We start from the raw sequence: 16,987 nt of genomic DNA on the forward strand, positions 1-16,987 counted from the left end.
GGTTCTTGTTTTCGTTACAAGAGGTGTTAGGAAAGAATGCCCGCACACAATTAATAATAGCTTATCTAGCACGTAACTCTGCAGCACAGTACCAACAACAGGAGTATTTTAAAGCAGGGTGGAGAAGAACGTAGACATTCATACAAGTTAAGGTTTCCTTTGTTTCTTCCCCTCTTTTTACAAGGAGAATTCAGCTCAGAAACAAACTCCAGAATGCCCGTACTGTCCTTTGGCCCACTAGGCCCAGAGAGCCTCAGGCTTCAGTGATGTGTCCTTCTCAGATGAGGAAATCATAGATTTCCCATGTTTTGTTCACGTCTGTCTTGATGAGTGTTCTTGCCTGTGCCAGTCTCAAGCCTCCTTGCTTGTTACATTCGTTCAGTAGAGCAGATTTGTATTCCAAATAGGCTCCTGGGAACAACCTCACCATCTGACAGAGCTCCTTTTCTTTTTCATTCAACTTCTCTGTGCCAGGGAGACCAGTGAGGTTCAAGGGCGGTGCACTTCGTCTACCTGAATTCGAAGCCATTGGTACGGAAGGACTCAGGCCAGAATCAACGTCAGCCTGCCGGCGGAGCCACTGCTGGCAGGCGCTACGGTCCTGGATGTACTGGAGAACCTCTGGGAGCATAGGGCGTTTGAGACGTTCCTCTTCTGGAGTCTTTCTGAGGTGATCCTAGGTTCTGGCACTACAAAAATTGGTAATGCCTGCTGTCCTGTATTTCTGGAGCCTCTTGATTTCCCTTCGGAGTTCGAATTCCAATGCATGGCTTTCAATGAACTTGTCATGCTCCACCGGCGCCACTATCCTTGCAAATCGCCTCATTGTTTCTGAAGGCTCTTGGACTAGCTTGGGATACCGCCGTTCCATTAACTGAAATTTTCTAAGGTTGATTGATCCATGGTCTCTTATAATTTTTTTTCTCCTTTGTCTCTCCTTTAACCTAGAATGATAGATATCTACAACAGCCATCTTCAGAGTATGTAAAATGTCCGAGTCATCTTCAACAAAATCAATGTCTCTCAAGTCCTCTTCTGAATAATTGTCAAATCCTCATTGAAATCTGCCATGTGCCGAGAAAGCAAGGAGTCAAAGGTAGGTCGGGGAGGGTCATTTGTAGAGTGAAATGGAATGGCTGTGTCAGCAGTTTTTGCCTCCTCTGCTTGCTTCAGGTTCAGCAGGGTAGATGCAAACAGATGGTTGCTGATGAAATGCTTCACTCCTCCTTGGGGTCTTGGTGCACATTTGATTGGCTACATCCTGTCAATTTCCAAAGCCGCAGTCCATCACAGCTTCTAAAAGGGCCATTTCTTCTTGAGCAGTCCAGCTGGGGTCAAGAACAGGAAAATCTGAGGTCATTATTTCGTAAGTGTGAATACTTTGATGTTTCTTGTACTCAAATCCTCGAGTGAAACATGCTAAAGGAACTCAAACGGTCCATTTCCCAGTTGGCAAAGACTGTTTCTTTGATATTCCTCAATGTAGGGATCTTTCAAGGAGATTTCAGAACTGGCCAACACATACACCAAAGCTGACCACCACCCCCCTCACCGCGTCCCCCTCCTCCGCCTAAATAAAAATTTTAACTCATTCTTAGACCTGCACAAAACAGCTCAGGGTGGCACCCTTTCCTCCTCTTATCTAGATATTGCCTCCTGTTGTTTGGTTACTTCTGCTCTGGACTTCTGCATTTCTGCTTCATGATATCCTTAAACTGGTGAAATTGGTTCATTATTTTCTTTCAATTCATGTGCCAAAAAAAAAAATCTAAACGATACAAAAGGGATCATAGAAAAAAAAACTTTCTAAATTGAAACAGACACCAGAAAAAGTAGAAAATCTGAATAATATTGTAACTATCCGAGAGATGGAATCAACAGTCAACAATTATTTGACCAAAAAGAAGCATTAGGATCAGATTTCTTCATAAGAAAAGGCAATCAAGGAAAAACTAATTCTAATATGATATAAATAGAAAATAAGACACAATTTCCAGCACGTTTTATGAAGTAAACATAATCTTGATACCAGAACTTAATAAGAATTTGTGTCAATTATAGCTCAATAAAGCTGTTAAAAAATAAAATTCTTGGGGCTTCCCTGGTGGCGCAGTGGTTGCGAGTCCACCTGCCGATGCAGGGGGCACGGGTTCGTGCCCTGGTCCCGGAGGATCCCACATGCCACGGGGCGGCTGGGCCCGTGGGCCATGGCCACTGGGCCTGCGCGTCCGGAGCTTGTGCTCCGCAGCAGGAGAGGCCACAACAGTGAGAGGCCCGCATACCACAAAAAATAATAATAAAAATAAACAAATAAATAAATAAATAAAATTCTCAACAAGGATACTATGAAAAAGGAAGATTCTAAGCCAGTCTCACTCATAGAACATAGATTCATGAACACAAAAATCCTAAATAAGTCACCTACCACCTGAATGCAGTCATATGCAAAAAGGACAATTTTTTGTGACTAATTTTAATTTATCTTAGCTATCAAAGGTAGTTTAATGCTAGAAACTCAATTAATGTAATTCACCACACTAACAGATTAAAGAAAAAATATAAGCTTAGATATAGAGCAGCATGCAATAAAATTCAAGATGCAGTTGCAATATAAAAATAGCAAATTAGGAATGAAGAATAATTCTTTTAAAGTGATAAAAACTACCCCATAGCAAACATCATACACAAATGTGAAAGGTTTTAACCTCTCCTTATAAAATCAGGAACTATTCCCAATTCTGTTCAATATTATGCGGGATAACCTATTCTATAGCATCAGACAAGTAGAAGAAATAAAATGTGCAAGTAAGTATTGGAAAGAAAAAACAAAACTGTCATTATTCAAAGATGATGCAACTGTGTTCAAAAAATTCCAGACAAATCTACAGATAAATTGTTAGAATCCATGAGAGTTTATTATGACAGACACATACAAAGGAACTATACAAAAATCAATGGTACTCTATACATCAACAATACAAATCAGTAAATGAAATTTTATTGATATATATAATTATATAAAATATGAAGAGCTTATGGATAAATGTAATAAATTTTGTGCAGAACCACTACAGAGGAAATTAGAAAACTTTAGTGAGAGACATTTTTTAACATCCTCAAATCAGAAAGGTATACCATGTTCATGGATTGGAAGACTGAATATGATAAGGATGCCAATTCTCTTCAAACTGATTTTTAGTCTCAATGCTATCAAACCCCCAGAAAGGTTTTTGTAAAAGTAAACCAAAAAAAAAAAAAAAAAAAAAAAAAGGCAATATAATTCCAAAATGCATACAAAAAGTGCAAAAGACAAGATAGCCAAGATACTCTTGAAGAATAATTTAATAAGACTTGATATAGGAAATATCAAGGTTTATTTTAAAGCTGTAATAATTATGATAAAGTGGTATTACAACAATGATAGATATGTAAATGAAACAGAATAGAGAGTCCAAAAACAGATGATTGCACATAATGAGAGTATGTTTTCAACTTGGCTGTAGTAAACAAATATCACTTTGGTTATATTAAGAAGGCTGCACATCATAATATTAATATACATTCCCTGAGTGGATGATAGGAGGATACAGGTTAAAAAGGTAGGATAGAAGGAAGAAGAAGGCAAATAAAAACAAACAAATAAATAAATAAATATTGCTTTACCAAAGAACTCATCAAGTCTGATGTGATCCTATTACATTTATAAGTATAAATGTCCATGAAATCTTACCAACAGAAAAAAAAAGTAGGAGAGTAATATATGTGTTTTGATAATATTTCAGTCGAATATAGAACTCCTGACAATGTTTATGTATGAAAAAGGAAAAGAGTTTGAAGGAATACACTCTGCTGTGAACATTGGTTACATGATGATGATGGGAGGGGACAAGTATGAGTAGTTTTTCCTTTATATGTATTAGTTTCTAATTTTTTTGCTTGTCACAACTGTCGACGAAACTTCAGTTAACAGTCAAGTTAAGAAGAAAAGAGGGGGGCTCCCTGGTGGCGCAGTGGTTGAGAGTCCGCCTGCCGATGCAGGGGACACTGGTTCGTGCCCCGGTCTGGGAGGATCCCACATGCCTCGGAGCGGCTGGGCCCGTGAGCCATGGCCGCTGAGCCTGCGCGTCCAGAGCCTGTGCTCCGCAACGGAAGAGGCCACAACAGTGAGAGGCCCAAGTACTGGAAAAAAAAAAAAAAAAAAGAAGAAAAGAGGGAATTTTATTTGAGCCAAACTGAGAATTATAATCCGGAATACAGACTCTCAGGAAGCTCTGAGAAACTGTTCCACCGGGTGGAAGTTGAAGGCACAGTCATATACATTTTCGAGACAAAGGATCATACATCAAAATGACATACTGATACTTTACACAAAGTTCACCAACGATACATAGTCCGGGTAAGCACATACAAAGAGAGCAGCAAGTCCATGACCACTACAGAGTTGGGAAAGAATGCTATTCTTTTAAGAAGTTGCACTGCTAGTGTCAAAAGAAAGGGGAAAAAATTATCTTTATGGTCAAACAGACACTCTTATCTTTGAGGAGGTTTGGTTAATGTGTAATGCAGATGCACACTGCTTATCAGGGAGGGAGGGAAGAGACCCAAACGAATGCAGAGAGAGAATTTTATGTTTAATTTTTTCTTGTCCTGCCTGAAAATATGAATTTTATTTCATCACAGCAAAAGTGATCTGAACATATCAAATAAAGAAAATTAAAATTCATAAAGAATAAAGAACTTAAGCAACCATGTGAGTGGAGAAAGGCTAATTGAGAGTTGTATCTAAAGAAGTGATTATATACATGTAATCACTTTTTAAAAATATTTATTTAATTTATTTATGTATTTTGGCTGCACGGGGTCTTTGTTGCGACATGTGGGGTCTTATAGCTGCGGCTTGTGAGCTTCTTAGTTGAGGCATGTAGATTCTTAGTTGTGGCACGCATGTGGGACCTATTTCCCAGACCAGGGATCGAACCCAGGTCCCTTGCATTGGGAGCACCGAGTCTTACCCACTGGACCACCAGGGAAGTCCCTATATACATGTAATCATTAATGCAAGTGTTAAGAAGAGATGCTTAAATTATGTGTCATAATGTAAAAATATAATAATGCGTTATTCTGATGCAGTCAAAAGAAATCACTCTAGGTAGTTCAAGCAGAAAAAGAACTTCAGCTATTGTACGAGCACATTTCACTGTAAGAACCCAAATCACACGTGAAATCCTGGATGTGAAAGAGTCTGGGAAAAGATAGGCATTTGCTTTACAACCACTGCAGGAAGGCATTCTGGGATCAGTTGAAATGCTTGTTGATGAAGACACTGCAGGTACCTGCCATACTCCTGCACCCTCCCACACTTACACTTCCAAACATCAGCAAATATTCACCTCTCAGAAGGCAAAGCACCCACCTTGCGTGGGCGTTGAAGTGAACGGGTCTGAGAACAAGAAAGGTCGGACACAAGTGTTGGGAGATAAAAAAAAAAAAAAAGAAAGATAAAACAAAATGCATCGGGGAAAAAGAATATGGAGTACTGAGAGAGGTTATTACCTTGAAATGTTGGAGTAATATCTCTTAGTGGCCATGGCTGATGGCGGAAGCCCTCCTATTTCAGATGAGTACTTAACAATCGAGAAGTCCACACGTGTATTAAGAAAACTGTCCGTTATTGTAGCAACAGAGGAGGGAGCCCTTGAGCTAAGAAACTAAGGAAACTATTCTAACCTCCAACCCATCCCACTCCAGTAAGATATTCCTTTCAATAACTGGTCCATGAAAATCTACTGATTTTAAAATAAGAAAGAAATTTAGAAATCATAGACCATACAAAAATACTCCTTTTTAAAAAACAGAAATGAGTAGCAAAGCTTAAAAGCATTTAAAACAGGATTTTTAAAATCCCCAGTAAAATGTCACCACAAAGCTGAGAAAAACTGATATTCTAAAATAAATGTTTAAAATTAGTAAAGCAAATTAAAGGTATGAGGAACCATCATAAAGCAGAAATACAGAAACTCAAAGAAGAGATAGCAAAATAGCAGGGAGATGTGAAATGGAATCTGAAAGACAGTAGAGAAATTGAAGAAAAGGACAAAAACATTTCATAAATAAGGACTAAGTAAAGTAAGGAAGAAAATGGAAAACATAAGAAAAGCAAAGAACATGAAATAAAAATGAAGAAGTAGCTTAAAAATACAGAGAGAGTCTTAAATATTAAGAAGTCAATGGAGATTCACCAGACACATAAATCAAGTTCCACAAAGAAGAAAATCAAAACAACAAAATAGAAGAATTATTTAAAACTATAATTGAGGAAAATATCTCTGAAATAAAAGATTTGAGTCTACATATTAAAAGCTCACATTGTGAATGCAAGTAAAATTTGCAAATTTAGAGAAGAGCTAACACCCATCCTTCTCAAACTCTTCCAAAAAATTGCAGAGGAAGGAACATTCCCAAACTCATTCTATGAGGCCACCATCACCCTGATACCAAAACCAGACAAAGTTACTACAAAAAAAGAAAATTACAGATCAATATCACTGATGAATATAGATGCAAAAATCCTCAACAAAATACTAGCAAACAGAATCCAGCAGCACATTAAAAGGATCATACACCATGATCAAGGGGTATTTATCCCAGGGATGCAAGCATACTTCAATATATGCAAATCAATCAATGTGATACACCATATTAACAAACTGAAGAAGAAAAACCATATGATCATTTCAATAGATGCAGAAAAAGCTTTTGACAAAATTCAACACCCATTTATGATAAAAACTCTCCAGAAAGTGGGCATAGAGGGAACCTACCTCAAAATAATAAAGGCCATATATTACAAACCCACAGCAAACATCATTCTCAGTGGTGAAAAACTGAAAGCATTTCCTCTAAGATCAGGAACAAGACAAGGATGTCCACTCTTACCACCATTACTCAACATAATTTTGGAAGTCCTAGCCACAGCAATCAGAGAAGAAAAAGAAATAGAAGGAATACAAATTGAAAAAGAAGGAGGAAAACTGTCACTGTTTGTAGATGACATGATACTATACATAGAGAATCCTAAAAATGCCACCAGAAAACTACTAGAGCTAATCAATGAATTTGGTAAAGTAGCAGGATACAAAATTAATGCACAGAAATCTCTTGCATTCCTATACACTAATGATGAAAAGTCTGAAAGAGAAATTAAGGAATCACTCCCATTTACCATTGCAACAAAAAGAATGAAATACCTAGGAATAAACCTACCTAGGGAGACCAAAGACCTGTATGCAGAAAACTATAAGACACTGATGAAAGAAATTAAGATGATCCAAACAGATGGAGAGATATACCATGTTCTTGGATTGGAAGAATCAATATTGTGAAAATGACTATACTACCAAAGGCAATCTACAGATTCAATGCAATCCCTATCAAATTAACAATGGCATTTTTTATAGAACTAGAACAAAAAAATCTTAAAATTTGTATGGAAACACAAAAGACCCCGAACAGCCAAATTGTCTTGAGGGAAAAACATGGATCTGGAGGAATCAGACTCCCTGACTTCAGACTACACTACAAAGCTACAGTAATCAAGACAATATGGTACTGGCACAAAAACAGAAATATAGATCAATGGAACAGGATAGAAAGCCCAGAGATAAACCCATGCACATATGGTCACTTTATCTTTGATAAAGGAGGCAAGAATATACAGTGGAGAAAAGACAGTCTCTTCAATAAGTGGTGCTGGGAAAACTGGACAGCTACAGGTAAAAGAATGAAATTAGAATACTCCCTAACACCATACACAAAAATAAACTCAAAATGGATTGAAGACCTAAATGTAACGCCAGACACCATCAAAGTCTTAGAGGAAAACATAGGCAGAACACTCCATGACATAAATCACAGCAAGATCCTTTTTGACCCACCTCCTAGAGAAATGGAAATAAAAACAAAAATAAACAAATGGGACCTTATGAAACTTAAAAGCTTTTGCACAGCAAAGGAAACCATAAACAAGACCAAAAGACATTCCTCAGAATGGGAGAAAACATTTGCAAATGAAACAACTGACAAAGGATTAATCTCCAAAATATACAAGCAACTCATGCAGCTCAATATCAAAAAAACAAACAACCCAATCCAAAAATGGGCAGAAGACCTAAATAGACATTTCTCCAAAGAAGATATACAGATTGCCAACAAACACATGAAAGAATGTTTAACATCATTAATCATTAGATAAATGCAAATCAAAACTACAATGATATGTCATCTCACACCGGTCAGAATGACCATCATCAAAAAATCTACAAACAATAACTGCTGGACAGGGTGTGGAGAAAAGGGAACCATCTTGAACTGTTGGTGGGAATGTAAATTGATACAGCCACTATGGAGAATAGTATGGAGGTTCCTTAGAAAACTACAAATAGAACTACCATAAGACCCAGCAATCCCACTACTGGGCATATACCCTGAGAAAACCATAATTCAAAAAGAGTCATGTACCAAAATGTCCATTGCAGCTCTATTTACAATAGCCAGGACATGGAAGCCACCTAAGTGTCCATCGACAGATGAACGGATAAAGAAGATGTGGCACATATATACAATGGAATATTACTCAGCCATAAAAAGGAACGAAACTGAGTTATTTGTAGTGAGGTGGATGGACCTAGAGACTGTCATACAGAGTGAAGTAAGTCAGAAAGAGAAAAACAAATACCATATGCTAACACATATATATGGAATCTAAAAAAAAAAAAAAAGAAAAATAATGGTCAGAAGAACCTAGGGGCAAGACAGGAATAAAGATGCAGACCTGCTAGAGAATGGACTTAAGGATACGGGGAGGGGGAAGGGTAAGCTGGGACAAAGTGAGAGAGTGGCATGGACATATATACACTACCAAACGTAAAATAGATAGCTAGTGGGAAGCAGCCGCATAGCACAGGGAGATCAGCTTGGTGCTTTGTGACCACCTAGAGGAGTGGGATAGGGAGGGTGGGAGGGAGGGAGTTGCAAGAGGGAAGAGATATGGGGACATATGTGTATGTATAACTGATTCACCTTGTTATAAAGCAGAAACTAACACACCATTGTAAAGCAATTATACCCCAATAAAGATGTTAAAAAAAAGCGTGGGGGGGAAAGTACATCTACCCACAGACTTTTCTTTGTCCCTAACCCCTTGCTTGGATTGTTTTGTAAATCCGGTGCCAAAATCACCAAGGGAGGGTGTGCAGGGACAAAAGTATTTTATCCTTGAAAGTTGCTATGAAAGTAGCGCTTTAATATTTTCATGATAACAACAGCAAAAACAAAATTGTAATTACATGACGTGAAGGATTTAACTATTCTTACTGTGGTAAACATTTTGCAGGGTATACATGTATCAAATCACCACATTGTACACCTCAAACATTCATGTTATATGTCAATTTTTATCTCATTAAAGGTGGGGGGAGGGGGGCTTCCCTGGTGGCGCAGTGGTTAAGAATCCGGCTGCCAATGCAGGGGACACGCGTTCAAGCCCTGGTCTAGGAAGATCCCACATGCCACGGAGCAACTAAGCCCGTGCGCCACAACTACTGAGCCTGTGCTCTAGACCCTGCGAGCCACAACTACTGAAGTCTGCACGCCACCACTACTGAGCCCACGCACAGCAACTACTGAAGGCCACACGCCTAGAGCCCATGCTCTGTAACAAGAGAAGCCACCACAATGAGAAGCCCACGCACCGCAACGAAGAGTAGCCCCCGTTCGCCACAACTACAGGAAGGCTGTGCACAGCAAGGAAGACCGAACACAGCGCAAAATAAATAAATTTATTTTAAAATAATAATAAATAAATAAAGCTGGGGCAAAAGAGACAAAATCGAAGGGGTAAATACTGCTATCTTCACCATACAGAATCTTCACATTCGGGAGCATGTTAATTATTTATTCAAGACTTTTTTATGTGCTACATGAACACTTGTTTACATTTCTTTTTTAAAGTTCTGCCTGTCTCTCATTAAGTTTATTTGTTGAGCGGTTTAATTGTGTTGATATTATAAGTGGGAATTTTCTTCCATTCCATTTTCTGGTTATTGCTAGTTTATAATAAAAATAGGATTTATGGGAATTCCCTGGCAGTCCAGTGGTTAGGACTCAGCGCTTTCACTGCCGTGGGCTGGGGTTCAATCCCTGGTTGGGGAACTAAGATCTTATAAACCACATGGTGCAGCCAAAAAAATTAAAAATAAAAATAGGATTTAGCTTAATTTTTAAATAGGATTTATCATCACATACTCACTGTGTGTCTTTGGGTGATTAAGTGAAGCTTTCATGGGCTTCAAACTCTTAACAAAATTAAAGATGTGTATACTACCCATCTGAGAGAGTTCTAATGAAAAATAAATAAGACAATACAGATAACATATTTAGTACAGGATCTGGAACAGAGAAAACACTAAAACACAGAAACTGTTCTTACCACCAATGGTGTATTACGTGTTTGTCAGGCCAGAAGTTTAGCCACTGCTCTCACCTGTGCTCCAAGATGTGCAGTCCAGTCCATCCCCTGGACAATGAGAGGAAAACCCTGGCTTGTAGGCCCCTGGGAGGGACCAAGGGGCAGCGGGCTCTCTGTTCTCTCACCCTCAACAAAGCCTCTGCTCCCCACCTCCCCTCTAGCAGGAACCCAACACACACACAGAAAGAAGAGGTGTTTCAGGGGCCATAATGTCAGGGCTGAACTGACATTCATTATTATATTTCCAGAATGATTTCATTCAACCCCCCTCAGAATGAGTAGACAACTGAGGCTCAGAGATTTGTCTGAGGTCATCCAACAACTGGGGAGGAGGCTGGGGCTAGAACTCGGGTCTCCTGACGCCCAAGCCTGTGCTCTGCCCACTTCACCCCAAATGCTCCTCCCCCTGTGGCTTTGACCTTCCCTGAGAACTTCATTGTCCAAGGACAGTGGGGCAGGTGAGCCAACAGCAGAGCCACGAGGTCATCCAAGTTTGCCCAACATACACCCTTCTGCTGTCTTCACTCCTCGAGTCTGCTCTACCCCAACTTGTACATCTCCAGAGAACATTAATCAGCGATCACAAGAAAGAATCAGGGACTCAGTGTGTCTTGCGTCCTCGTTCACATCTTCAAATAGAAAGCTGGGAGAGGATGTCGCTTAACCCAAAGGAATTATGTGTTATTGGAGGCCCCTCAGGCATGAATAGGAGAAATGCTTCATGAGCAGGGATTTCCCAGCATGTGTTTCTATGTCTTCTTGGGAGGACATAGATCCCTGGGAAACATGAAAGGAAAAGAAGGAGGGAGCTATAGATTTAGCCACCAGGGTTGGCTAGTCACACTGACAGGGTTGATCATAGCCAGGTCAGAAGTAGGGGTCAATTGGGAAGGTTTTAGGTTTTATTTCCCCGGTCCAAGGCCAAAGGCAAAATGTCTAGGTTTCCATTTCCTGGTGAAATAGAGGCTGCAGTTCTTGGGTTGATTATTGGATTTCTACAGTGAACCCTAGGAATGGGCCTTTCGTTCCTGCCCCCGCTCTCCTTCACACAACAGTAACATCTGCCGTGGGTCCCTCTCCACTCGCCACTGGGGACTGGAAGTCCCAACTCCACACCCATCTCCCCAGAGCTTCCAGGGGCCCAGAAGTCATAGGAGCCAGAAACAAATGGAGTAGAAAGTGGTCTTTTATTGGAAAGTCCATGAGAGAGGCATCCCAGGTTTGGGCACCCGGATGAAAGGAAGAATGGGCAGTGCGGGAGAGGGTAGTGCTACAGGCACCAGGATCTGCATCCCTGGGGACTTCACCGGTGCAGCAAGAACAGACTCCACCTGGTAGGAGAAAAGAGAATCAGAGATGTGATTCAGCAGGTCAAAGACTCAGAGGCAGTGGGAGGCAGGACCAAGTCCACTTGTCATCCCTCTCAGGACGAGACCCCTCGGTCTCTCCATCACCTCCCCATGTCCTCTCCCCCACCAACCTAGGATCACTCTCCACCTCTCAGCCTTTCTGTGCCTTCACAGGTCACCTCTTCCTCCACCCAGTTCTCACCTCACCGGGGATTCTTACAGACATTCCCGCAATAGCCCACACAGCACTTCTTGAGCCCCCAGCATTGAGCATCTGTCACACATTTGTGAGTGGGATGTTTGAAGGGGCACTGGAACAGAACGCTGGGGCAGGAGCCAGGCTTAGTGGACTGTCGGAATCCGACTGGATCTTCTTGACCTTCGACTGGATCTTGACCTTCGACTAGATCTTGACCTTCGACTGGATCTTCTTGACCTTCGATTGGATCTTGACTTTCGACTGGATCTTGACCTTCGACTGGATCTTGTCCTTTGATCAGAACATTGCCTTTCGTAGTGCCTTGACCTTTAGGACAACAAAGAAATATCCCCACATTTAGAACAGTGTACCTGCTTTAACTATCTAGTCTTTCCTCCAGGTCCAGCCACTGTTCACTGCAGTGTCCCTCAAAATGTGACTTGAGATAGGGGAGCTATCTCAAGGGCTAGCTGGGGTCTGTGCTCTTGGAAGGCTGGGACCGGGGTTCCTCGGGTGTCCATTTCTTCCCCTCACCCTCCATTCTGGGTCTTAGGGTCCTCACGAGGATATGCCAGACTGAAGTGTCTTTCAGAGGTGTCACTTTGGCATCTCTGAGGAAACTTAATGGAAAGGAAAGGAGCCGTGAGACACTTACCAGGAGACCTGAGCTCCATCCTGGCTCTGGAGACTGTCTTGACAAATCCTCACCCCTCCCTAGGTCTCAATGTCCTCCTTTGGAAAATAGGGGTCTTCAAACTACATGATTTTTGAGGCCCTGTTGGTTCTTAACCTTCTCTTAGAGGACTGATGACAGGTGATCTTACGGGGCAGATAGGCAGGGGACAGACCCCACACCCAGCGACCAGATTCCTGGGACCCCTCACTTCATTGAACGTTCTGTCCAAGTATCAACACTTGAGGCCAAGGTCATGTAACAACACTCCTTCCACAAACAGCCCTGATATCTCAGTCCTGGGGTGGAAAGCATGTAGAGTCTAGTAGGCAACTTCCTACTTCTCTGGATACGCTGGAAACCTACTGTCCAGGCTGAAGAGTGGGCTCTAGCCCTGCCTGCTGCTCTGGAAGTACCCCCTGTCAGTACCCAGGCTGCCCCCAACATCCTCTCCTCAACCCAACCCAGCCCCACCCAGGCCACTTCCCTATTCACCTCTTACGACAGCTGCCTTTGCCACCAGCGTCCCAAGGACAAGAAGCACTACCACCAGGATCAAGAAGTTTCTGGACTTCATGTTGTCAGGAAGGTGAATGGCTAAGAGCTGAGGCCAAACCTAGTTTTATGCAGCTCCAGCTTGGCCGGGTGCCAAGGGTGGGTCTGTGGTTTCACAAGGGACAAGGGGTGCATTTTCTTAGTTCTACCAGGAAATATCCACCTCCATCCTGGAAAGCACCTTGGGCCCTTCCCCAAGGATTATTTACAGGGAGAAATGGCAGTTACTGCTGCATCATCTCTCATAGCCCCAATAGCTACCTCACTTTCTCACAAAGAAGCAGGGCTGGCTCCCCTTGGGCACCATTACAGCCAAATTCTTCATACTTAGAATAGAAAGAATATGGAGCCCCAAGAAGAGAAAGGAATCACCCATGGTCATTTAACAAGTCAGTGGTAGGTCTGGTGTTCAGTTTTCATAGGCAAGGTGTTCCCCAGTTACTCCCTGTTCCTGCAAGACCCACCCAGACCTACCCTAACAGTTTACCCCTCCCAGCATCAAGCTGGGCTTTTCTTTCATTCTCCCCTAACCCCAAGAAAAACTCTCAAAGGCATGTTTGCCTTGGACGTCTAATGACTAATCAGTGTACTTTTCCATTTCACAGGTAGTCTCTGAAATGCCCCAAGAAAGTAACAGGGAAGGTGGAATTTGACATCTGGAATGGCATGATGCCCTTGAAATCACAGTCAGAAGAGAGAAAACACCCATAAAATAAAAGGAAGAAAATATAAATCATCTATAAGGTGGACATCTACAGTGCATACATCCAACATGGCTTCCTCCTTCTTAGAACAGCATGCTGCTTCTTCTGAAGAACTCTTGTTTCTTTGTACCATCAACTTAGGAATCTAATGGGGACTGCTGATCATGAAAGCCTGACCCCCAGTCACAGCAGGGTGCGTGTGTGTGTGTGTGTGTGTGTGTGTGTGTGTGTCAGGTCTACTGATGTCCTTTATTTGAATAGACACTAAGGGGAAGGGGGAAGTCCCTCCTTTTGGTAAAGGTGGTAGAGATGAGCCTGGGAACTCCAGAAGCTATGGTTCCAGTCTGGGAGTAGGTTAACTGTGCAAGAAAAAGGAAACGAATTCACTTAGAAAATCAGAGAAATGATGGTGAGAGAGGAATCGGAAGGCACAAACCAGCCCTTCATTCCCCTTTATCTTGAGAGCAGCTCTTCCCACACCCTTCCCCTAGTTCAGTTATGACCCAATAAATTGGCTTTCTGCCTAAGCTAGTCTGAGAAGGTATTTTGTCATTGCTACCATAGTTCAGAGTAATAAAAATGAATTGGGTGTTGTTGGGTGAGTTGGGTGTTGTCAGGGACAGAACCTGAATTGTGGAAATGACAGTTGAGCTCTGGGTGAGACAGCGATTGAAGCAAACTAATTATTTTATAGTAAGCCAGTTGTTTAAATCTTCACCTTTGTCTCTTTGGACTCGGACCACATGCCTACCAATGCTGAAACACTAAGGAGATATAAACAAATGTCAGAACATTAGAGTCTGCAGGCTACTTTAAAAAAAAATTTTAAAAAGCTCACTGCAAAGTAAGCTATACAAACAAAAGAATTGTGTAGAACATACCTATATTCTTTAAAGAATTAAAGCATTACAATGGAAGCCTGTACTCACGTGCCAGGTGAAAAAGGAGACTATTTACTCTACAGCCTATTACCCTATTAGCCTTTACTCCTATCCAATTTCTTCCCTCTCCATCCTCCACAGAGGCAACACTTTCTTGGATTTTCTAATTTTCTGTTAATTCAAGCATCTTGCTCATTTCTAATTGGGTGGTCTATCTTTTTCTTGTTGACCTGTAGAGAAAAGAAACCCTCACACATTACTAGTGAGAGTATATATTCATGCAACCGATTTGAAAGTAAATTTGGATCAGCTAGTAAAATTGAACATGAGCAAAATCTTTGAGATTTTTATCAATCTGATGGGTGAGAAGTGATACATTGCTGAAGTGTTTAGTTAGCATTTCTCTATCATGAATTATTTCAAGCATTTCTTCATATTTTAAAAGCCACTTATATTTCTTTACCTGAAAACTTCATTTCTTTTGCTCATTTTCCTATACAGTCATTAACCTTTTTCTTTTCAATTTCTAAGCACTCTTTATCTATTATAGAGAAAGGTCCTTTGTCTGTGATACGGTTGATAAATAATTTTTTTTTTTTGCGATACGCGGGCCCCTCACTGTTGTGGCGTCTCCCGTTGCAGAGCACAGGCTCCGGACGCGCAGGCTCAGCGGCCATGGCTCACGGGCCCAGCAGCTCCGCGGCATGTGGCATCTTCCCAGACCGGGGCAAGAACCCGTGTCTCCTGCATCCGCAGGTGAACTCTCAACCACTGCGCCACCAGGGAAGCCCTAAAATATTTTTTTTAAACACTGAAGTCTTTTATTCTGTTTCCCTCAGATCCTAAGAGTTTCCATTTCATTTGTTACCCCATAGATGAAATCTATTAGCAAACTGCATGCATATTTACATCAGTCAAGAAGTTTGAGCAGATACTTCCAACAAAGCATGTAATATGTGAATTAGATATTTTGAATGTTGAAGGAATTAAAGAATCAGTCAGCTACTGGAGGTAATTTGTGCGGATTCTGAAGTATTTCTATACAACTTTGCTTCTAACAGAAAAGGGAAAACCCTGACTCAGAGTTTGGCTTCTTATTGTGCAGAAAGATTTGAGGACCAAGTTTCAGATATGGTGGGGTCACTCACCCTCATATCTAGTGAGTTCCATATATGAAAAGGCTTTCCTTTTGTTTTACAAGTAACTCCTTATTGTAGGCTAGCCTTTCACCATTGAGAAATTAGGGTTTAGGTCTTAATCTAAGCAACACTGAGGTTAATTGCATCACCTCCATCCACAGGGGTCTGGCACCCAGGGAAGCCAAGGGTGAGAACAGGGTGAGCCCAGGACACACATGTTAGCAGAGACAGTGCAGCATGATGAGGTGTGCATCCAACACCCTAAGTGTGCTTTAGTTACCAGAATATTTGGCACACCCACAAATTAAGTAGCAAAACATTTTAATCCATTAATTCTAAAACTAACAGAGACGTTTTATATCCGGTGCCACCTCCTCAAAAGTCTACTGCAGATTAGACAGCCAGACTGCAGGTTACAAAGCCAGACATTACAGTTGAAGATGCAGTTTGGGACAAGACCATCATGGGGAGATTTTCCTCCTCTTTGCTCATAAACATAAGTTGTCAGCTTAAAAAAAATCCTCAGACATAAGAAGAAAGCTTTCTCTCTCTATAACCTCTTTATTTTAAATCTGTCTGTAATGTTTGAAGGCAAAACAGATAATCAGCAAACCAACCTCCCAAGCAAGTACAAGGATCTGAGCTGGACTCCTGGGACTAAAGACTGGTTTAGTTCTATTTCTACCAACACTGTGATGTGAGGTACCATGGTTCTTGTTTTCGTTACAAGAGGTGTTAGGAAAGAATGCCCGCACACAATTAATAATAGCTTATCTAGCACGTAACTCTGCAGCACAGTACCAACAACAGGAGTATTTTAAAGCAGGGTGGAGAAGAACGTAGACATTCATACAAGTTAAGGTTTCCTTTGTTTCTTCCCCTCTTTTTACAAGGAGAATTCAGCTCAGAAACAAACTCCAGAATGCCCGTACTGTCCTTTGGCCCACTAGGCCCAGAGAGCC

The 16,987-nt window shown here is 41.2% G+C and overlaps 1 protein-coding gene and 1 pseudogene across 2 annotated transcripts; both read right to left on the reverse strand.

The window, feature by feature from the left end:
• Window positions 1-253: 253 nt before the first annotated feature.
• Window positions 254-5,340, reverse strand: LOC307198027 (transcriptional adapter 2-alpha-like; annotated as a pseudogene). Its single transcript has 2 exons — window positions 5,334-5,340; window positions 254-1,419 (listed from the first exon to the last, which is right to left on the reverse strand). The product of its transcript is annotated as a transcriptional adapter 2-alpha-like (transcript).
• Window positions 5,341-11,566: 6,226 nt separating this feature from the next.
• On the reverse strand, window positions 11,567-13,329 carry LOC307198689 (uncharacterized protein). Its single transcript, XM_079945788.1, has 3 exons — window positions 13,242-13,329; window positions 12,077-12,400; window positions 11,567-11,856 (listed from the first exon to the last, which is right to left on the reverse strand). Exons 1-2 carry the CDS (start codon window positions 13,321-13,323, stop codon window positions 12,078-12,080), a joined length of 405 nt encoding a protein of 134 aa, XP_079801914.1. The 5' UTR covers window positions 13,324-13,329; the 3' UTR covers window positions 11,567-11,856; window position 12,077.
• Between the last annotated feature and the right edge of the window lie 3,658 nt (window positions 13,330-16,987).

The sequence above is a fragment of the Stenella coeruleoalba genome (assembly GCF_951394435.1).
Source record: "Stenella coeruleoalba genome assembly, chromosome: 15".
NCBI lineage: Eukaryota > Metazoa > Chordata > Mammalia > Artiodactyla > Delphinidae > Stenella > Stenella coeruleoalba.

Coding starts and splice junctions, on each gene's coding strand:
- LOC307198689 (XM_079945788.1), bottom strand. CDS start 13,323: ATGAAGTCCAGAAACTTCTTGATCCTGGTGGTAGTGCTTCTTGTCCTT. Junction 12,401..13,241: donor AAAGGCAGCTGTCGTAAGAG/GTGAATAGGGAA, acceptor GTTGTCCTAAAG/GTCAAGGCACTACGAAAGGC.